Below are 24425 nucleotides of genomic sequence, written 5' to 3'. Positions count from 1 at the left end.
ATGAATGACTCTGTGTGTGTGTGTGTGTGTGTGTGTGTGTGTGTGTGTGTGAGTGAGACACTCAATGCTAACCCCTAATTACATGTGTCTGCCAGAACATACAAAAGCCCATTTCAGGACAACAATCTCAGTTGTGCAGCCTACACACACACACACACACACACACACACACACACACACACACTGTCTCTTTTGGTGTTTCTAATGTAATGTAATGTAAAACTATTATGTGCGTTTCTGCCATATTTGCTGAAAACCTCATCATATGATTGAAAAGAGAGACCGAGAGAGAGAGAGAAACACATCCACAATCACATGGAAGTGTCTCTTGAGTCCTTCCCTACTCCCTTATTGCAAAACCCTCCTGACCGCGTCCTGACATCGCTGTTCCCTCCTGCACTGTCGATCAGAACTACACCCAACATTTGAAATCCTGCTTGTGGTTTGAGAGCTGTTTCAGTGCCACCCATGCGGCCGTAAAGGAGAAGAGAGACGCTGAACAAAGAGGAACTGTGCACACCGAGAGTTTCTGAGGTTGCCTGTATCTGAGGAATGCACGGACACTGACGGCACTTCGGTCAGCTGTTCCTAGATCATCTCGATCTGAGCCGGGACCGATTTTATTCGTATACCTACAGACATTCAGACAGGGTGTGCGCGCCTTCAGATTGCATGATCTATGATCTAGATCAGTGTTCACCAACCCTGTTCCTGGAGATCTACAGTACCTTCCTGAAGACTTTAGCTCCAACCATAATCGTGCCCACCTGACCATCTAATCGCTGCTTTAAGAAGTTCTTGACCGACTGAAACAGGTTTTGGTTGGAGATGAAACCTGCAGGAAGGTACAGTAGATCTCCAGGAACAGGGTTCTGATCATAGCTCCGTCTGAAGCCGGATCTGATCTTGGATCAGTTTTATCTGAATACCAACAAACATCTCGATAGTACGTGCTTTTAGGCGAGCGTTCTCTAGATCAGACGTCAACACTCGGGAGGCTTTTTCTTTAGTGTGCATTTGGATGAGATGGATCAGTTGGAACTGAGTTGGATGAATTGTTCCTAGATCAACACTCGATTGAGGATCAGATATATTCTGATATTTATAAAGCGTTCGCACGTGGGCGAGCTGTTCCTAGATCGGTGTCTATTAATATAACACATATAATAATTTGGACATGGAGTCGGATGAGCTGTTTCCAGATTACTATAACGATAAGGCCGGATGTGGTCACTTCAGCATAAGCAGCCTGGTGTTTGATCTAGTCTGATCTAAGAACAGTTCAAACTGTTATGAAGTCTTAGACAGAGCATGTGAAGCTTAGCGAGCTGTTCCTAGATCAGCCTCATTCGGTTATGATGACACGAATGTGATAATAGGGTAGTGAGAGTGTAACATACAGACTGTCTCAGTCACGCTAATCATCACTGAGTATTTGCGTCTGTCTATGAATGCCACCCTGAAATAACACAAGAGGGTCTCACGCTCATTATAGAACAGAAGAGCAACGTGCACCTCCTTCCTGATTTACTTTAATCACATTTAAACCTGACCTGTTGACTGGAAAACAAATTTCCCACACTCATTACACACACAATTCACCTGAATGCCAGCTCCACAGCTCCCCCTAGGAGTCACAGTCTGGCATTACAGCAGCACCACTTCTCAACGTCTATCCCAACCTTTCTCCTAAACTCAACAATATTCTGTTTATGAGAGCCAAAAGTGAATTCTCGGGTTTCCGGCATTCGCTCTGATGGTTCCCCACTTCAGTGTGTGTTGTAAAGATGACAGTCAGATCTGAACAGGCAACACTCATCCCAGGCTGTTCACTTTGACTCATCTCATTTCGTAGTTGTCCATTCATTTCTGGTTATAGCAATGCAATACATTGTGGCAAATTTACTGACTGTTACGTGGTGTTATTGCATCTTTATTGTGCATAGAAGATATCTGTGCTGATATGAATGCATTCTTGTTTGTGTGTATGTGTGTGGGGGGGGGGGTGGGATGATATCTGTCTGGGAGAAAATCTGCTTTTTTTAATGTAAAAAAAAAAAAGAGAGAGAAATGGTTACTGAGGTTAGAGTTGGGGTTAGATTTCGGTTAAATATAGTATTAATTAGCTTCATTAATAATTATGTCAATAGTCCTCACATAGATAAACATATGTATCGCTTTACAAGCGATGAATATTAAATATATGAAAATCATACCGTGGAAATCCATAAAGCGCCCTTCGTTTGCTCTTTGAACTTTGAAATGAGTAAAGTTCCAAGAAATTAGTATGTTGACTTGTTTCCCCCCCTTTTATAAAAATTCTCTCTCTCTCACACACACACACACACACACGCACACACATACACACATTCACAGCGCTGTGGTTTGTGGTCTTCTGTATATATGCCTACACTGACCTTCTTTGGAAATGGGAGTTTGGTTCAAGAGGGTTTGTACGTCCAATAAAAAATAAGCGTACGCTCGCTGATAGGAAGAAAAACGCAATTCTGAAGAAAGGCATTCCTGCTTCAACTTTATCACACCACGAGATACTTTCTCTCTCTGTTTTGCTCAGAAACCATGCTAGCCAGTGCTGTGAGAAAGATCAAACCCAAACTGAATATCTAGCGCTGATATTTAGCCTTTGACTAGTAATGAGAGGAAATGCTACATGAATCAGACTTTGTGGGTTTTAATGGAGACTTCGAATTTACTTTAAAAACTCCTTTGGACTTTTTGTTTGTTTGTTTTTTGTTTTTGATGAAAAAGACTTAAAGTAATGCTCCTTTCCTTCCTTCCTAGCATTTGCTTTTCTAAAGCTCACATTTGCTGGAAAATCACTCACAGTCGGATAATATGTTGTGACATGAAAATAAAATGGGGGGAGAAAAAACCCCCCACTTCTTTTAGCATAGCTAGCTAACATTTGCAAAGAAAGAAAAAAAAAACTGAAAGATTATAAAGCTAGCTAACTTAGCTAAGAGTTCTTCAAACAATGTGAGATAACGTTAGCTAATGAAATGTGAGGTATTGTTAGCTAATGTTTGCGGAGAAACTAGACTAGCTGAGCTAGCAACTAGTTAACATTGGGGTTTGTTTTTTTTTTGCACTTTGCTAGGCAATACAAGCAAGCATGCTGATGTTTATGCTAATATAGTTGTTTTTCTGCAAGTACAAAGGAAGCAAAAATTCTAAATATACTGTAACCTTGTAAATGACACACGTAAGTTTAGTCTGGCTAAAACACTGGCTTTTCCCCCCCGAGTATGACTGAGTCACCATGAATGAATATCGCCACTGAATAGCTTCATCTAGCTAACAAACGTGTTGCTAAAGAAAACTAGCAAGTGAAGGTTTACAGGGAGAATTATGCAAAGGGAAAAAACTAAAAAAGTATTTATTCCTCGAACAATGCTAAGCTGCTAATCTAATGTATGTTTGCTAAACATAACGTTGACTGAAGTGTTTTTCCAGAGCATCTCTCCAGTGGGGATAAATCACCTCAAACTCGTACTATTTTAGCCCACAATATACTGTGACTGACATTCGTTAAATAAATGTTCTCTGGTTAAAAAGGCCTCTTTTCCAATAAGACTGAGTCATCAGCCTTGAGAAACTCAGCTGACTCATTAGCCTTGACGAACTTGTTAAAGGCAGCAAGCTATCAAAGCTAGACAATTGTTCGCAGAGAAAATTGGCAAACTAGCAAGCTAACTGGATTAGCTAATGAGTCTTCGAGTAATGCTATGCGGTACAGGCCAGTAAGCTAACGGTCACAGAGGAGACGTCACACTATACTGCTTTTTTTCTTTTTTTTCCAGCCAAGTAAGTGTTTCTGCAAAGCTGAGCTGAATCCAACACTAGAGTGGCACACAAATATGACAAGTCTTATTAATTAAGTAAGTTAATCACGTACGATTTTCGCCTCATTTGCTGAAATGAACTTATCGGCATAGCTAGTCGCCGCCGGAATGCCGAGATGAGACTGAGATGTTTTAAAAACAAACAAAAATGACATATTGTTGCTTGAGGTGGGTTCACACTTCTTTTTTATTTATTTATTTATTTATTTGGGGAAAGATTAAATACATCTGGTCTTAAACTTATTGCTGATCAATTTTTTTTTCCTTCTTTACAAAGACTTAGAAGGCTGAAGAATGGACTCAAGCAGTTTGCTAGATCTCTTGATTGTGCAGCTATGGTTTCACCTCCTACACATTCAAAAGCATTTTGATTGCACAGCTGATGAGGAGGTTTTTGTCCGAAACACCCTCATTCTCTGGAAACTCAAGACTGTACTAGACTGCAGTTTTTCCAGACGCTTTATGCATGTATGAAACAGATAGTGAGTGAGTGTGTGTGTGTGTGTGTGTGTGTGTGTGTGTGTGTGTGTGTGTGTGTGTGTGTGTGCGTACGTGCGTGTGTGTGTGTGCCCCCTTTAGTGCAATACCCTCAGCAGAGTCCTGACAGACTGCATCACTACTCCACTTGACACCAATCTTCAAGTCTTTATCTCCTGACAGATCTTCTCTGTCTGTCCAACAGCGTGAGAACGAGACTCCGTGTAGGTGGCCCTTTCCGGCATCTGACAGAACATTTCACTGACTGACTGCTCTGACCGTCAATCCAGATCGACCTCAGTGATGTTTATCCACAGCGTTAAATGGAGCTTTCTAGGTATTGTTATTGTTCCTGATTCTTATGACTGTGTCTAGACACATCTGTAACAGTCTTCAATCTTCACTCATCTCCACACCGTCACTTCATTTCACATAGCCAAGATCATAAGACTATTCACACCAGAGCAGAGCTGAATCCCCGAATCCGATCAGTAGTCAGGCGGTGTTGATTAATTTTCTATAACAGCGTTTTTTTTGTTTTTTTTATAGTACAGTAGTGATTCAGAGGTTTCCTGTATATTAATGCGCTCGTTCTAGTAGACCTACGTGATCGTTTCTATAGTAACAGCCCGTGTGATGTTATTTAACAAAGAAAAAAAAAAAAAAGGTGCAGTCATCGATGCGAGGAAGTTTCCTTTCAGGAGATGTTTATTTAACATTTATGGAAAGAGTCGCCAGAGTCAGCGCTTTGTAACAGTCAGTAGTGTTTTCCGGGTTACTGACAACGTGACGAGCTGCTTTTATTGTCTTATGAACTTCTAGCGATAAAAGAGAAACTGGTCAGGACGGCTGTTTATAGCTGCTTTAAAGTAAGCGATAATAGGAAGCTAACTTGTCTTTTGGACATTCCACAACATTAAATGCAACTATAAATGGATAAAAGGTACAACCCCAATTCCGAAAAAAGTTGGGACGGTATGGAAAATGCTAATAACAACAGGGAGGAATGATTTGTAAATGTCCTTTGACTTGTATTTAAACAAAAATTGCATAAAGACGAGGCATTCGATGTTTTACATAATCAACTGCATAGCTGGCCGTTGCCAAAATAAAAGCAACGAAGGCCCTGTACAGTTGTGCAGCCGAAGGAATGCTTAATGGATGAATGGTGGGAAAATTCCACTTGCTAAATTTAACCAACTGGTGTCTTCACTCAGCGTCCAAATGATTAATAAGTGTTATTCAAAGAGAAGGTGATGCTACACCGCGGTAAACAGTCGACTGTCCCGACTTTTTTTGGAGTGTGTTGCAGTCATCAGATTTGAAATGAGTGTATATTTTCAAAAACAAATTCAGTTCACAAATTAAAACATCAAATAACGTGCTCATGATGTGTTTTCAATATAGCACTGGGTGAATTGAATGAATTCATTTATTTAATTTTTTACAGTTTCCATACTGTCCCAACTTTTTCGGAATCGGGGTTGTACAATGTGTCAGTTTAATAATTTTTTTCTTTTCTTTTCACTGCTGTGTGATAAGAGGAATGCATGTCGTGTTACAGGAAACTGGTAACGGTGACTTGTGTAACTAGTCTTCAAGTTGGGCCGCATCACACCACCCTGTCGTTGATCACTGTCCCATAACGCCATGTTTCCAAGTGTTTTATTCCTTATATAATGCTCAGTGATGTTCTCACTCTCGTCTCTTTCACTCTTTTTGGAGTGTCTAGTGTCTGTAGAGCACTGAGAAAGCAGTGAGAAGGCAGTGGTGGTTCAGTGGTTAAGATATTGGAGGTCTGATCAGAAGGTTGTGAGTTCAAATCCCAGAGACTGTCCAGGGCCCTTAACCCTCAACTTCTCCATTGTAGAAATAAATGATGAATGTAAGCCACTTGGGGTATCCACCAAAATGTCAAAAGTATTGAAACAGGGAAGATTAAACCAAGGGCCAGGTGGGACAGAAGAGCCACACTGGTATGAAGAGATGCTAGTGTTGCTTTGTCTCCCCCTGCTGGTGAATTGTGAGAAGCTCTACCATCAGAATAACCTTAAAGAATTTATTATTTAATTTATTTAACAACCTTACATATTGTCTTATTTATTTATGAGAAACAAACTGTCAACCTAATTCTCAATTCTCCTCATAAATGAATGTCCTTTATTATTTTAGTGTCAGTTTTATGCCTTGGCATTTACCTTGATGATGCTGCTGCTGCTGATGATATCTATCTTGGAGTTGCAGTTAAAACTGTTTTCTCTCATCCTCTAGTTGTAGAGACCCTTACTGATGCTTGTGACTCAGATTATAAGTTCATGACTTTCTCCTCACAGTATAAAGGGACTTGTACCTTTTAACTGTGAATCCATTCTTCATCATTTGTCTCCAGCTCTCACCTCTCTGTTACAAAATCAATAAACTTTCTTACACATAAACAGTCAGCTGTCTGTGATGGAGATTAAATGTAAATGTACTAAATGTATTCAGACTTGAGAACATACAGGACGAAACCCCCTGCATTACACTGCACCATTTTAAATATTCCATCATAAGCTTTATTGCTTGAGACTGTAAACGTTCTTCTTCTTTTTCTTCTTCTTTTTCTTCTTCTTGTTTGCGTTGCTCCAGATAGGTCCATGTTCAACAACCTATATACATGAAATAAAAATGAAAGCTGCTTGCAGTACAAAGATGGTAGAAAATAGCTTTTTGTTGTTGTTGTTTATTCCACTAGTAAATGAATGTTTACCTGCAAGGCTTCACACTTAACTTCTTATTTCCCATTTTAAATGCAAATACACAAACTGGAGGATTAAAAAAAAACACTCAAATATCTATAGTGAAAATATCTTAAATATAGTCACATTTATCTAATCTTCTCATGGTGAGATTATGATCAAACAAATATCATATAACTCAGAGTATAACTCCGATTTCTCCACATTTTGGAAATCGGAAAATATTTTTGCTTCTTTTTAATAAATAAACAGACAAACAAACAAACAAATAAGCAAGAGACAAGGCAGTGTTTCTCATGTATTAATGATGTCTCCGGCTACTTTTCCATGTTGATATTAGCCTACAGGAAATTCAAAAATATTATATTATAAAATTATATATATATTTTTTTTTCATGTACTTTAAAAAAAAATTTTTAAATAAATAAATAAGGTAATTACACAATTAAGGCCTAGTTTCCAACCGACAAATTATTAAAATACCTATGCTAAATATGAATCCGGTTGATTTATTATTGATTTATTGGTTTAATATTTGATACATTTGCATATCTAGTCTAATCCCCTAAAAAACTGAAATGACCCTAGAGCATAAGAATGGGCTAAATCTGCCCCCTTGTGGTTGTAATGAAAAAATGACAAAAGCTTAAAAAGTTCAAATTCCTAAAATAAACAGAAGTTTAGGTGTTTCTGTGTCGGCTATTTACAAAAACATCTGGAAATATCTGAATTACAATCGCTAAAACAGACGTATAATACACAGAAATCGCTTTTATATTCTTTCTTTCGTTTCAAAAGTCCGATGTCAATAAAGGGTTTCTTCTAAAGCTAAATGCTCTCATCAGTTCCGTGTTTATTTCCACATAATAATAATAATAATAATAATAATAATAATAATAATAATAATAATAATAATAATAAATAACATGCAGATGTGTTTTCAGTATCAGTGCTGGGAAGAGGGTCAACGCTTTTAACTTTATAAAAGATAGTGGGGGGGTGGGGGGGGGGTTAAAACGGGAGTGAGACATGCGTGGCAGTGACGTCATGTGGTGATATTCAGGACTCTTGTCAGCTTTGATGTAACCGCAGTGCAGGTGTGCGGGATGGAGTGCGGGACGGAGATTCACACACTCCCTGTAGAGAGTGTGAAAGTTACCTGCAGGCTGTGGGAACTCGTGTGTGTTTACAGGACACATCAAGCCCTGCTCTAAACACATTACAGATTTACAGGTTTATTACAGGAAGCTCTCAGCGTTCTCATCAGCCTCGCGCTTCCGGGAGAAACGACATCGACCACTGTAAATAATATCAATAAAGTGAACACATAAAGATGGGTTCATTCCATATGGATGTGTGTGGACACTGTGTTTGGGTCCGTTTTATCTTATTATATTAAGCTTTTTTTCTTTTCTTTTCTTTTTTTTAAGGCTTATTTGTTATTAAGCAAGAGACCGTTACTGAGACTATAGTGAGACAGAAATCCTGAATTTCGACTTAATAAACAACAACAAGAACTGACATCAGATCTTTATACGAAAGGAATTTAAAAATAAGTGAATGATCAACCTCGAATGACAATCTAATAGAGCCATGCAACAACCAATAACAAACAAAAATCATGTAGAAATAATAACACAACATGAGAAAATAACATTTATTTATTTATTTATGTATTTATTTTAATGTTATTAATTTCCATTGATGTTTTTGTTACAATATAAATTTACTAGGCCTGATTTAGTAACTTCTTGTAAATTTTTATACGATGTGAATTTTTTTAGTATCTTAGCACAATTATTTTATTATTTTTATAGTTTGTCTTATCTACCGCCTTTTACTTTGTAACACTTTGAGACTGGCCTCACAGAAATGTTATTATTATTATTATTATTATTATTATTATTATTATTATTATTATTATATAATCATCATCATCATCATTTTGGTATAAAAAATACATTTATACATGAATATAAAATAGGCGTAAATAAATAAAAAAAAACATTTTTTTAAAAACCCTTTGTTTTCAAAAAGTTAAAAACAAAATAAATAAAGACAAAAAAAATTATCAAAATTAACAATCTATCATAAAATAAAATAAAAAAAAACAATCATATACATTCAAAACATCTTGTTTTATTTTCATTGAAAACAAATAACATTGCTGTCCAAATAAAATCAGTACTCCATATCCTGTTTCATTCATTTTATTAAACACGATTTTTTAAAATTTGATTTGTTTTGTGTGAGATGAACAGATTGACATGTGACCATCGGAAGACCCGAAGACTGAGTGGTCAGCTTTTATTTTTCAGTTCCCACGGCTCTGTGAGCTCCTGAGCGCGTTATCACCACCTCTCCAACTCACCTGCTGTAAAACACCAAGCTGTAGTGTGTTAACTTTCCCTCGCTTTACACTCCTGAGACGATGCTGATGATGTGATGATTACTGCACCAGTTATGGCACTTAAAAGGAGCAGAAGCTACCTGAGCATCTTTATAAGCGCGAGCTCTGCGCGTTCACTTCACACAGACAGCAAGGTGACCATCCGCAACCTTGAACCGCAGATTCACTCCAACCTTCAGAAACTTGGAGATTTTTTTTTTTTTACCCCTTTGAATTTATATTCTTAAAGGCCTACATAGTGTTTGTCCCCTCTCTCTTCTCGTGTTATTTTTTAGGCTAATCTTCTCTTGAACAAGATGCGCGCTCTTGGTTTGGCCACGTTCCTGGCTCTGGCTGCTTGTCTGTGCGCGCTCCCGCGGCACGTCAGCCAGGACCTTCCTAAGCGCGCGGCGTTTTCAGATCTCGAGTTCTCCGGTAACGGAGCAGGTAACGAACCGGTCAGGGGATCCGTGAGAGTGGTTAAAGTGAGTCCGCACTTTCTGCGTCATCCCCCGGGTCTGCTCGGGAAACCCGCACTGAAGCGGGGCCCGTTTCCAGCCTTCTTGGAGCTGGGTCGCCCCGGGCCTTCTGCGCACGCGCACGCACCTGCAGCGTCGCTCCCGCACCTGAGCGCGAGCTACACCGGCGCCGACGCCAGGAAGAGACAAGGCCTGGAGATGTGGCAGAGGGTGATGCAAAAAAGCGAGCCAGGCAAAGAGGTCCTCTCACTGCCATTTAACTCCAGAGATGCGGGAACGCAGAGCTGTGCGGCGCTGCCCTTCACCCAGGTACACTCTCCTCATCACACATCAGAATCCTCTTGAATTACTCGTGCTCACATTAATCCTCACACTACATTAACAATCAGTTTTGTCTGGTTAAAAAAAATCACGATTAATTTATTTTCTCATATGATCCCGTGTTGTTCACACGATGTCACGTGCAAATTCAGGGCACAACATGTTGCACGTTTTTCACGTGTGAAATGTATTTTATTTTCATCTAAGGGATAGCCGAGAGAGATTTTTTTCACATTATATTTTTTATGTTTGTATTTATTAGGCTTTTTGTTGTTGTTGTCGTCGTTGTTGTTGTTGTTGTGCTGCTTCTTTTTCTTCTTCCTCTTCTTCTGTTTCTTATTATTATTATTATGACCTAAACGTTTGGTGTATCCACAGCGGATAACCGAGGAGGGCTGTGAACCGATAACCGTCCAGAATAAGCTGTGTTTCGGTCAGTGCAACTCCATGTTCGTGCCCCCCAACGGAGGATCCGGCATGCACCGCGGCGGCCCGTCTTGCTCACGCTGTGGCCCGTCCAGAGCGCGCACCGTGCACGTGCCCATGCGCTGTGGCTCGCAGGTCCGAGAGAAGCGCGTGATGCTGGTAGAGGAGTGCAAGTGCGAAACCGGAAGAGAGGAAGAGAAGTCTGATAACAAGCCCATGCATTTATAACCCGCACTGCCAAAGTGTGTGTGTGTGTGTGTGTGTGTGATTGAGTGAGTGAGTGAATGATGACAAGAGCGCTTATTCGCAGAATTCTACCCAAGCTCCTACTTTTTGACGAGAGAACCTCATGAGGTTCTTTAATCGGTTTTGTTAGTTTGATTTTCCAAACTGAAACTTTATCCAAGCATCCGTTTGGTCGTTCCAGCGGATTATTTTACTCCAACATGTCATTGCATGCTTTTACCGAGTGATGTCGCTGTTGCACGACGATTCTGTAGGCTACCTGACACAATAACTGTTTTTAAGTTATAAAGCAAGATACTTTTGTATACACTGATGTTTGCCGTGTTGTTCTTGAATATGCTCAAGTTAGTAAGTTTTTCTTGGACATATTTTTAATATGTTGGGCATTTCTAAGGATCCCTGACTGCAAACATATTGCTATCACACTGACTACCGGAAAAAAACCAACAAACAATAAAATACATCACAGGAATTCTAATGCTTTGCACTACAAATACCATTACAAACCATCAGCTGTCAACCATTAATACCATTACTATTACTGATCCTTAACGGTATCCACTAGACATAACATGCCACCAATAGAAGGCAACAAATTACCAGTAGACACCCACAGGGAACATTCAGTTAAAATGCATTAAAATCAATACAATTCGCATTATAGCCATTAAAATCATTACAAATTCTATAAGGGTTTCTATTTTTGTGTGTATATATATATATAAAGATCTTCTAAAGATCTTCATAATGATGACTGAAATTGAATCATTATATCATGCCAACTGAAAAATATATTTAAGATACTAAAATTGTAAGGTTCTATCTGAGTAAATATTGGGATTTAAATATATTTTAACCTTCCATGATTCAGACAAACATAGTGTAAAAGCCTAGGTGTATTATTATTATTATTATTATTATTATTATTATTGTTGTTGTTGTTGTTGTTTTGTTGTTATTGTTGTTTACCAGCTTAGGGTTTGTAGCTACATTATGTCATACTATAATAAATACATTTTAGAAATGAACGACATAACCTAACAAATTTCCTACAGACTTTACTGCAAGCATATATCTAGCATCACAGCTGTTATAAGGCGTAATAGAATAGTCGAAAGTTTATTGCCAGCATTCTCCAAGGCTTGGTGCATATTTTAGTGCGGTACAAGATAATCACTTAATATAATTGCTTAAATATATAACTTATAATATGCATCATATATCAATAACAATATAAAGAGGCCTGATACATTTGTTGTGGGGTGGAAAACAACAACAACAACAACGACAACAAAGTGCCTATTTTGCATTGCCTCTCAATCAGTAAGCGACCGTCTCTTACAATCCAGCACTCCGTTAACTAACTTAAATGCAACTCTACTTCAATACACTGCTCGCTCTCTCTCTCTCTCTCTCTCTCTCTCTCTCTCTCTCTCTCTCTCACACACACACACACACACACACACACACACACACACACACACACACACACACACACACACACACACACTTGCCGTACTATCCTTGTAAGGACTTAACACTGATATAGGTAATTAATGCTATGCTACACCTAAACCTCACAATAATCTCACCCTCAGAAACCAAAAACAACCTTTTTTTTTGGCACTTTTTAAGAGAAATGTTGGAGAGAAAAAACAGTCTGTCTTCACAAGGTCTCCACAAAACAGTTTATCTCCATAAGGTCCCCACAAAACCATTTGCCTCCACAAATCAGTTTGTCTCCACAAGGTCTCCGCAAAACTCTTAGATATTCCTGTCATTGTGGAGATCCCCACCAAGACATAAAAACAAGCAACCCCCCCCCAACACACGCACACACGCGCACGCACACCCCTCGTAAATGTGCCCTTTAAGTGTGTAAAGTGTAAGGGGGAGTAAACATGGTTGTTTGTTCCCCTCCCTCGTAGTGGCCTATCTGTTCTACATAATCGCTCTTTTCAGGCCTGTGGGAATGTCTGGCCTCCTATAGGCCCAGCTGCCCTCCAGCCTTCTGAAGAAGAAAGAAGAAGACCATTATTCATAGCTTTTTTTTTTCTGGCACCTGGAGCAGGGAATTTTTTTTTTATTTTTTTTTAACTCATCCTATACGAAATGCCCTCGAGGGGGAAAAAACAAGGGACCGCTTTACATCGCCCTGGCAACAGCTCAAAATCAACCGCTAGAGCGGCCATTTGCAATGAGGAGGCAAGCAAAATGGCGCCTTTAGCGGTAAGCACTAATAACAAACACCCAGACCCACCACAAAACCTGCTCTACAGCTCGTTATATTATATTACATTATACATATGAACAAATAGTAGCCTCACAAACAATGTCTGTGTCACTTTCGTGTGCAATATTTATCCATTATATAGTTGCCTTGTTTACTTACAGTGCTACAGTTCTTTATTTCAAACATATTAGCCTAGGCTAGATCATCAGTGTTGTCTATATCCTAGTTTTTTTGTGCCAAGCCAAGGTTATAAATGGTTAAAAACGAATAACAGTTACACATTTATACGCACAACACGAGCGCTGTAAATTCCTTGTGGTGCAGTTTGCCAATAAAACACAATTCTGATTGTTTTGGTTTGTTTGTTTGTTTGTTTGTTTTTTAACGGAAGATATAGTCGTGGTCAGGGAGAACCGTCAGGGACACTTTTTGTTAACTGTGCATGAAATAACTAAATCACGGGTTCATAAAGTGTAATTATTAATTAGTTAAATATTGTGTGATCATAATCATCTAGCTTTAATGTACATGATGTACTTTTGCCATGTATAGCCTATTGTTTTAAGGCAGCTATATTCTTGGAGAAAAAAAAAGCTTTAAAGTTTGTTTTCGTAGACTTAGAGTAGCCTGTAGCCTAGCTAGTTATATAATTATTATTATTATTATTTTTTAACTGCATATTTCTAAGAATTATTTGATATGAAGCTTAATGTGTTTATAGATGAATCGACACGTCAGTGGATCATAAACCACATTTTTTGTACACATCAAACGCAGATGAATTCAACTTCGTGACGTCTCTCAATGTTTTTATTTGATTTAAAAAAAAAAAAAATTTTAATCCTCACCCACGTTGCTGGATGAGCGCGCGCGCGCGCGCTGTTTTAATTGCCGTGCGCACTGAGCAGAGCACGCGCTCATTAAAGGATTCCCATGACGTGAGCGCGCTTAAGTGGGATCCACTCAGGCCGAGGCGCGCTCCCGTGCCAAAAAAAGTCGCCGCTAAGTGAAGCTCGTTAACGCTTAAAACGGGTGAAGATTGCGCTGGGAGCGCAAAGCAGAGCGCAGCGCCATTAAAACCGCGTCAGGCGCGAGTGGCCCAGTGGGCCGTTTTGGAACAGGAAGAGACAGAAACGTCTACGCTATCATTGGACCAGACTTGAGCAGGAGATGTCATTTTAAGAAGCGCCTATATGAGATGGCAAAGTGCCGCATAGGGGGGAAAAAAAATCTGACAATGTTGAACCAAAATCAGTAGGAAACATTCCGAGGTTTTGCAATTTATTATGAAGTGACCACAATCAAGTCTGTCCAGCCAGCCCTGACATTTCATTCAGTTCCTCATTTTGTGTGCTGCCCTTAAAAAAAACCCCAACAGCTATAAAATCCCTAAACACATCATCCTCCCCCCTTGAGAACGTTCCACTTGGACCTTTTGCATATTGAATCTGTTTAACTACATGGCACCAGGCTGAACTCTTTGAACTGTGGGCTCGGTCCTGAAGCCGGTCCAGTTTGGACAGCGAGCCAGTTAGATCTGGCTCCGTATAGTGCGGACGGGTGGAGCTCTGCCCGCTCGCCTCGGGGTCTTCAGCCCAAAATGCCAAGGTAGGGTTAAGGGGCGCCCAGGAGCAGGTGGGTGAAGCTGGCACACGCTGGCCGCAGGGAGAGACCGCCGCGGGGCATCGCCAGCTTGCAGTGCATCATGGGATGGACACAATGGAGGCTTTAGGATGCGCAGAAGAGACTGCTAATGAGCTTGGTTGTAGTTTTCCCTTTCTTTCATACACAATGCGTGTGTTTGAGAAGTACGTTTCTGGCTAATCAGCGAGCGGCGAACTGAAACTACACCCACAGTAATTGCGGCCCACTAATTTGCGCTTCCTGGAATTTGGAAACTCTGGAGAAGTGCCCGTGGGTGATGAGTGATGTTTCTCATCCGTGAGGTACTTGAGGGAAAACGCACGTGCACCTAAACCCATAGATTCCCGCGAGTTCCTGCGAATCATGCCTTTTGGCGACTCTAATTGCTCTAATTAAGTTGATTAAGACATGGCACTAACGAGAGAGCACCTTGGGAAGACACGGTGCATGCTGGGCTTTCATCTGTCTCTCCTGCTGTGTGACTCCCATCCGCCACCCCGTTACCATCACCTTGTTCGCCCCACATGCCCGTGTGTGCCAAGGTGGACTGGCACAGCAGCTCTTGGCTCATTTTAATGTGGCAGGGCATACAGAAGAACGGTGACGTGACCGCGTGAGGTGACTGAGAGTAATGCTGTCGGAATGGGGAAACGTTACACACGTGAGCTATGGAGGGACAAAGGGAAAGGAAAGAGAACTGGAGAGACACCGGGAATAAGCTCGGTTTCACAATTTTTGCGATCGCAGAACCGAATGCAAAATCAAGGAAACTCCGCAGTATCCAGAGGAGCTGGATATGTGTCAGTCCGTACTCACTGTCCGGTCAGGGTCACAATGGTTTACTAGTTTGTTTACACTTTCAGAAGTAGAGCCAATTAAATTAGAAAATATCGCGGGCAGGTACAAACAAAAATAACTGATGCACTGGAGTGATGTAGCTGAGGTTGAGGAACTCTCAGAGCTAGAATTCACACAACCTATTGACAGTGCTGAAATTTTTACATCTGGGTTTTTCCAGAGTTTCCATATTTAATAATAATAATAATAATAATAATAATAATAAAAGTTAAGTTTTGGCCACACCCACTTCAGTTTGAAGTCTAAGTACAGATATAATGTAGATACGAATATTTGGAGCACTAAACAGATACGCATACAGATGCGTTATATCGCTAATGTGAAAAGACAGCTTATTTTACGTTACATTTGATGGTAATTCTCTTTCTTTGGTATAAAGAAACCTACCTAAAGTAAGTACAAGGTTGTTGGTGGTGATAAGACACCGAGGAAGAAGGGAAAAAGAGAAAAAGTGTGTCCGTCCATCACCCATCCAACCAACAACCCCACAAATGGTTTGAATCTTTTGGCATGCAAATGAAATAAAGTCACCATGTCACAGTTTCAATAATGTCTCTAAGCACAGGAAGTGCTGATTGGGTCCACCTTGTTCCTGTAATTATACTGAGATGCTGTGCATGCATGAGCGCCCACCACCAAATATCACTCCCACTCTGAGCTGGGATATTTAATCCACCTAATGTGGGTGACCAAAGCTCGATAGTAGACCCTGGAGTGGAAAGTCTGCGCTTACACGGCGGCCCACACGATGTTACAGCCAAGTCTGCTTAACAAATAACTTTAAGTCTAGAGGAAGTGGGAGTTTTGAGTTTGAGTTTAAAAAATCTGGAACTGGGGACGTTGGTAGGTATTTCGACAACGGAAAAAAGGAGGAGTGGAAAAGAAAAAAAAAACCCCAGAAAGAATTTAATTAAACTGAGGAAAAGGATTCTGGCCGGTTCCCTTCATGTCGCTGGTTCTCTCAGCCAGACCAAACTCCTCAGCCTGCCAGCTCGTCACTGCCTACACGAAGATAAATGACATAATTAGAGCTCCTCTGTCATCAATTAAACTTGCTGGACTTGTGTTGTGTACGAGTGTTTGATGAAGAGGCAGGCAACAGCACAGTCACAATTCACGGTGAATCCAGATTGGCCCGTTCGCTACAACTGGCAGCAAAGGGTGCATCTGAAACGCCAGTGTGCTTGGACTTTATAGTTTCTTTAGCGCTCCGTTTTCTGATCAGAGGTTACGACATGGCAATGGATTTCCTCCTGATATCTATATATTGAAAGCATCATCCTGTACACACACACACACACACACACACACACACACACGAGTAACGGAAGGCGAGGTGAGGCGCGGGGCTGAGGTTTAGGCAGTGCAGGTGGTGGTAGTAAGCTGGCATGGGCTTTGCCCACTCTCCCCACATGATGCCAGCATGCAGACATACACACATTTATACACACACACACTCACATATGCGAATGCACACATGATGCCAATACCATCTGTCATTAGTGAGAACATCTGCAGCCCAAGGTGCCCTTGTCACCCACAGTTAAAGTAACAAGTCGGTTAAAGAGGAAGAGACGGAGAGGATATTTACCCAAGATATATCATGCCTCACACACACACACACACACACACACACATACATACGTGTGTGTGTGTGTGAAACATTTTGAAAATGTTATATATGTGTATATATACATATAAAATTTTGAAAATGTTTCAGTCCAAGGGGGTGAAAACTTTTGCAATATATATGTACATGTATACATATATACATATACATGTTTGTACATTCACACTGGAGTGATGCAACTTTCTCCTCTTTGTATGCACTGGAAGACTTTTCTTTGATATCAGGATACTAGTTTTGGTATTACTTGGTGTGTGTGTGTGTGTGTGTGTGTGTGTGTGTGTGTGTGTGTGTGTGTGTGTACGGTATATCTCTGAAATGCAATCCAGGATGTAACTGCAGTGTAGTTCAGTAATAACAGTGGATGCAGTAAATTGTTTAGCGTAGTACAAACTTTCCAAAAGTTCTTCATGCAACGTGCTTCTGAGCCTGTAGGAGGTATAAGACACACACACACACACACACACACACACACACACACACACACACACACACTCAATCAGTGCAGCGTCTCAGCTCGTCTGCCCCGGGGAGGCTCGGTGGCATTCAGGTTGCGCCAAACGGCCTCTGGCAGCTTCGAAATGTAGCACCTGCACGACAGAAGACTTTCTTTGTCTTTCCCTTATTAAAACACGGAGTGAAGCTGGTGCTGATTCACACACTCCCACAACGACGACAAAAAAAACAACAACCCCAAAACAAAACCCAACACCGGCGAGGCAGAGGCAGACGCCAGACGCTGTGAGATTCCTTCTTTCTTTTCTTTTTTTTCCTGAAGTGTTATATTCGTCGTTTTAATGCTACTCTGTAAGTTATTGGAGTCATGTGTTGCTGTATTCCCTGTGTAACATGTGTGCGTGCCCGTATGTGTGTGTGTGTGTGTGTGTGTGTGTGTGTGTGTGTGTGTGTAAAGCAGATGGTATCACAGTCCTGTTGTGCCATGATATGAAATCTGTTCAACACTGTCCTCCATCTGTGTCGTGTAAACCCTGAACCCATAGACTGAAGCCTGATGCTGACCTCAGCGTGACCTTTCAACTCTCCACATGGACACACAGAAAAGCTGGCATTATTATTATTATTATTATTATTATTATTATTATTACATTTTTAAATTTTTATCTATTTATTTTAATTATCATCATTAATTAATCGTGGTCCGTTATAATTGATTGAGCAAATAAGTAGTGTAACGTCCACTGGATTGATCTGTGAAATAAGAAATAACACGCGTTTCATAGATAGAGACAAAAATGCTACAAGCTTAATTGTGAATGTTACATTTTGAAATTTTAAATGAAACAAACCTCACAGAGTTTGGATAGCAGTGAAAACGCTAAAATAGTAATTACGCAAAGGGAGACGTTTTGAAAAATGAGAAGCAAATTGAAATACTTAGTTTAAGGAAGTTTGTGTTACTCTAAAATCCCCCATCCCCGCATTTTTTTTTTTTTTTTAAAAGGGCGCATGGTATATTTTTAGAATTTTGATGACAAAGAACATGGCATGCCGTTAAAACGTCCATCCTCACAAGCTCTGGACGTATCTACACTTTATGAACGGAGACCTCATTTCAGATTGTGAGCAAATGATAACCTAGACTGTATGGCCAAAAGTATGTGGACACCTGACCGTCACACCCATATATGTGGATCTTCCTCAAACTGTTGGAAACACACAGTCGTATAGAACGTCTCTGTGTGCTGTAGCGGTACAATTTCCCTTCACTGGAACTACGAGGCACAAACCTGTCCAGCAGGACGATGTCCCTGTGCACAAAGCGAGCTCTATGAAGACATTTTGTGTTAAGGTTGGAGTGAAGAGGAACACGCTCCAAAATCTAGTAGAAAGCCTTCCCAGAAGAGTGGAGTTTATCATAACAGCAAAGAGGGGAATCAATCTGTAAGGGATGTTCAACAAGTACATATAGGTGTGATGTTCAGGTGTCCACATACTTTTGGCCATATAGTGTACGTCTATGCAGGAGCACTTCTGAAATTTATGCTATTAAAACCAATCCTAATCGATTGCCGCATGAGAATCTCAGTCTGTTAACTGGCCATGTTATTAGTTAATTATTCCGTTAAAGACGTCAGTCCTCGACTCATTATTATTCATTATTCAGTAGTTGGACTTTAGTGGAGTTGGTGGAAATCTGTTCTGGGGACTTTTAACATCGAACACCAGCCTCAGTCTCAGAACTGAGTCTCAGGACAGCTGTGATGCGCAGCAAAACCCAAACGAGGGCGCCAGAGACTCTGCAGAAAGTCACACACACATCACGAACCAGCTGAGAGCGCTGAGGAAACACTACATGTGGGAAAGAGGATAGCTTCAGCTTTCACAGTTCTGTGTGTGTGTGTGTGTGTGTGTGTGTTTAATCATCCTCTGTCTAGCCGTGTGCAATATTGAAACCTATGGACAAACTGAGAACTGAGAGACAGACAGCGAGAGAGAGAGAGAGAGAGAGAGGCAGAGAGAGTGAAAGAGAGACAGTAACAGAAAGACTGGAAAAAAGGAGAGACAGACAGAGAGAGAAAGAGAAAACAGAAAGAGAGAGCAAGACAGAGAGAGAGACAGGGAGAAAGACAGTCTCAGAGAGAGACAGACAGGTTGGTAAAAAAAGGTTTTGTCTGGTCGTTATGTTCTTTTGCAGTCTGTTAACATTGACACTAGTTTTTCTGGGACGCTGCAACTCGAAGCAGGCCTGGCATCAGATCCTATAACACACACACACACACACACATACACAATAGTCTGCTTTATAAGGTGCCCACCAATACCATGGCAACCCCTATGTCCTTAGCAAGAGAGGTTGCTGTATGCCAAAAAAAATGCCATGGTAACTTCGGGGGGGAAAAAAACCTTGATGTTGTGTTGCCCAAATGTATTTGGAGGTTATTAAGGAGATGAAAAGCAGCGTGAGGAGAAAGAGGAGAACGTGACAGTGTGGGAGAGAAAGAGGATTGACATTTAGGCAACAACAATGTAGTCAGTAAAGAGTTAGTCCTGCACTTCATACAAACTCTGTATAGTGTGTAGTGTGAGTGTTTAGTGTTTAGTGTCTAGTGCGTAGTGTATAGTATAGTGTAGTGTGAGTGTGTAGTGTGTGTAGTGTGTATTGTATAGTGTAGTGTGAGTGTGTAGTGTGTGTAGTGTGTATTGTATAGTGTAGTGTGTATTGTGTAGTGTGTGTGTGGTGTGTAGTGTGTGTGTGTGTGTGTGTGTGTGTGTGTGTGTGTGTGGTGTGTGTAGTGTAATTGTGTAGTGTAAGTGTGTATAGTGTTGTGTGTGTGTGTGTGTGTGTGTGTGTGTGTAGTATGAGTGTGTAGTGTAAGTGTGTGTGTGTAGTATGAGTGTGTAGTGTGTAGTATGAGTGTGTAGTGTGAGTGTGTAGTGTACTGTAAGTGTGTAGTGTAAGTGTGTATAGTGTAGTGTGTGTGTGTAGTGTGTGTGTAGTATGAGTGTGTAGTGTCTGTGTGGTGTGTAGTGTAGTGTGTGTGTGTGTGTGTGTGTGGTGTGTGTAGTGTGAGTGTGTAGTGTACTGTAAGTGTGTAGTGTAAGTGTGTATAGTGTAGTGTGTGTGTGTGGTGTGTGTAGTGTGTGTGTGTGTGTAGTATGAGTGTGTAGTGTAAGTGTGTGTGTAATGTGTGTAGTGTGAGTGTGTAGTGTAAGTGTGTATGGTGTAGTGTGTGTGTGTGTAGTGTGTGTGTAGTATGAGTGTGTGTAGTATGAGTGTGTAGTGTAGTGTAAGTGTGTGTGTGGTGTGTGTAGTGTGTGTAGTATGAGTGTGTAGTGTGTGTGTGTGTAGTGTAAGTGTGTGTGAGTGTGTGTAGTGTGAGTGTGTAGTGTCTGTGTGTAGGGTGTGTAGTGTAAGTGTGTATAGTGTAGTGTGTGTGTAGTATGAGTGTGTAGTGTGAGTGTGTAGTGTAGTGTAAGTGTGTATAGTGTAGTGTGTGTGTGTGTGTGTAGTATGAGTGTGTAGTGTAAGTGTGTATAGTGTGTGTGTGTGTGTGTGTGTGTGTGTGTAGTGTGTGTGTGTAGTATGAGTGTGTAGTGTAAGTGTGTATAGTGTGTATAGTGTGTGTGTGTGTGTGTGTGTGTAGTGTGGACACTTCCCCTTCCCCTGTCCTGAACACGTCCCCTGAACACTTCCACGGAAACTTACTGACACTGGAGACTCCTTCCATAAATGTTACATAAACTTACATAAACGGACGCCATAGAAGTCCCTGTGAATGAACTGTTACTATAGAAACGATGACGTACTAGACTGAGTGGGTTTGGTGTCCAACAAACAGCTTACAGAGGACTGACATAGATATATACATACGTACATACACACGTACATACACACGTACATACACACGTACATACACACGTACATACACACGTACATACAGTGCTACACACGTGTCTAATGTTCAAATAATTAAATTATGATCATATTAATATAAATATATGTAAATATATAAAGAGCAGGGGCACAAGTTGGTTTCTGAGTAATTATTTGTGTGTGTGTGTGTGTGTGTGTGTGTGTGTGTGTGTGTGTGTGTGTGTGTGTGTGTGTGTGTGTGTGCGAATGTGTGTGCCCAAGGTTATGTATGAAGTTTAACAGACCACAGATTTTTCCACCTCTGAATCACAGAGGTAGCTCACTTTGGTTAACATCCCTAGTGTGAAAGAGTGTGTGTGTGTGTGTGTGTGTGTGTGTGTGTGTGTGTGTGTGTGTGTGTGAAAGAGAGAGAGGGAGAGACAGTATGTATTTCCATATTGCCTGGAGGTGATGTGGCATGCTGCTTACTCTCAGCTGTGTGTGTGTGTGTGTGTGTGTGTGTGTGTGTGTGTGTGAGAGTTCAGGTGTAGGGTAGATTAGACCTAGATCCTGTTTCCACAAAGTGTACTGTGTAGTGTTCTTTAATTCCTCCAAATTAGCACCCTAGTCTAGCCCTCCTCTCCACCTCACACACACACACACACACACACACACACACAAATATACACACCAAGTTGTCCCCCTGTGCTCACAGTACTCTCATACTCTCTTCACACACACACACACACACACACACACACAATCAGTATGATACACATGTGCATTCTGTCCTTCCCCGATCGACACATGTGATGTACAGATGAACATACAATACACACACACACACACACACACGCGCGCTCGCTTAACACACTTTCTCACAGACTTCTTGCCAATTGGACCAATCTGCCATCTGCATTCATGCTGCTTTTTTCCCATTGAGGTTGAAGCATGTTTGCAGCCGTCACACACAATGCAGTCAACAGCCCGTCCACATTACAGCAGGCCGTAACCACAGGCGAGAGCTTTATTCCCTTAATGAGCCATCTTTTCCTCCCCCCGTACCCCATACATTGTGCTGGGTGGAGATAAGCCTCAGGCCTGCGCCGCTTCCAAAAACCTTCCAGCGCTAACTGTGGACTGGATGCAGCGGAGACGGCGACGTATAGCCGAGTGTAAATGGCTAATTGGTAGCGGTGGTGCTAGCACCGATTGGTGTTAATGAGCAAAGATATTAGTGGATCAATGGGTGTGAGGTTGTGTTGGTATTTCTTCAAGCTGAACGAAAAGTGAGAGTTACCTAATGGGAATTAGAAGTGGGCGGGGCCACGTGTCCGAAATATCACATCACGATACTTGACTTGACTTGACTCGTATCACGATATTCAGAACTGCTAACAAACAAACAAACCGTCGTGTTGTACTTGGAAAAAAAAAAAAAAAATCAAAAAGTTCAATGACGTATTGACTTAAAACTGAAAAGGAGACAAATTCTATACACTCTAATAATAAATTCTAATCACAAATACAATTGTTGAAGGTTCTATACAAAACTTTAACGTCAAATCAGTTTACAATGGTCAATAACGATATCGATACACTGCAAAAAAAAAAAAAAAAAAAAAAAGCTAAAATCTTGCATATAGTCAGATGTATCTCGTATTTCCTATTATAATCCCAAATATAAGATTATTTATCCTGTTCCTAGACACTTTTACTCGTCTCAAACTTGACCCGTTCTTGTCCTATACGCAGATTCTTTCACATCTTTCTAGAAACAAGTGCTTAAAATTAGCTAAATGATCTGCCGATAGAACGAGACTATTTCAAGTAGTGCAAATGTCTGGAAAAGAGGTTTAAATAATCTTATATTTGATTTGTTGTAATCTCGTAATAGGAAATGCTAGATCCATTTAAGATATTTTCACTTGCTAAGATATTTATTTTTTATTATAATGTCGTTTTGTCCAGTCCTAATGGGAATAATTTGATCTGCTCACAAGAAAGGACGGCTCATAGTCCAAGGTTAAACTTTTCGTTTTCTTTATTAAATTAAACAGGATCGAGGATGATATTTTGGCAAGTGGAGCTAAAGTAAGCGAACTGTAAGTCTATATAATGCTTTTATTATGGTCCATGAAAACTTTAACATTTCTGAAAAAGTGCTTTGGATATTCTCGCCAATTCGGTCTTGTGAATTCCCACCCACCAGCCATCTCATCCCATCATACGGCAGCTACCAACGGGGAGGGCGAAGGCGATCACGTGCTTCCCCCGACATACATGAAGCTAGTCGCTACCGCTCATGCTACATCACACTTGGATGTATAATATACTTATAATACACTTGGAAGGAAGCGCTATCCACCGTCTTCTGCGTACATAAGCTTACAAACGTCCACGATTGGCTAGTGTTGCTGTGATTGACAGGGGAGTGAAATTATGCCCCTCCCACCCAGAGACCACAGACAGTTTTTTGGGAAATGAAGTCCTTTCCCGCTCAACGCGATCACCGCGAGCCGTCTTATCACGTGTAATCGTTCCGTACAGGATTTCACAGGTTTCTGTTTGTTCTTGTTGCGCACAAAAATGCTGGATTCGGATCGCTCGCTCGCTTTTCTCAAAGTTTCGTGAAGTTTCCCGCGCTCGTTTTTCTTCCTTTCTACAGAAAACTACTCGGATCGGCGAAATCGCAAATCGCACGAGATTGTTCTGCCCGGTGTTTCACGTTGACGTTTGCTGGTAAACGAGACCTCGGAGCTGTACTCGTGTTCGACGCACGTGAATCGAAGACGGCTTCGGCTGACGT

The 24425-nt window shown here is 40.8% G+C and overlaps 1 protein-coding gene across 4 annotated transcripts in view; it reads left to right on the top strand.

The window, feature by feature from the left end:
- The window catches only part of dand5 (DAN domain family, member 5), a 42191-nt gene extending 30945 nt beyond the window's left edge, over positions 1-11246 (top strand). For 2 of the 4 annotated variants that reach the window (XM_047151338.2, XM_047151337.1), the window contains exons 2-5: positions 4546-4677; positions 9340-9622; positions 9764-10255; positions 10646-11246. In XM_047151338.2, coding sequence (XP_047007294.1) covers positions 9524-9622; positions 9764-10255; positions 10646-10921 — 867 coding nt within the window. In that variant the 5' untranslated portion in view covers positions 4546-4677; positions 9340-9523 and the 3' untranslated portion in view covers positions 10922-11246. Of the gene's footprint in view, positions 1-4153; positions 4678-9339; positions 9623-9763; positions 10256-10645 lie in introns of those variants that run through there. The other 2 variants (XM_047151340.1, XM_047151339.2) reach the window with 2 other exon arrangements.
- Positions 11247-24425: the final 13179 nt, after the last annotated feature.

This window comes from Ictalurus punctatus, chromosome 26 (assembly GCF_001660625.3).
Source record: "Ictalurus punctatus breed USDA103 chromosome 26, Coco_2.0, whole genome shotgun sequence".
Classification (NCBI taxonomy): domain Eukaryota; kingdom Metazoa; phylum Chordata; class Actinopteri; order Siluriformes; family Ictaluridae; genus Ictalurus; species Ictalurus punctatus.
Note: the sequence above shows the minus strand (reverse complement) of the source record. Positions and strands in the feature narration are given on the sequence as shown.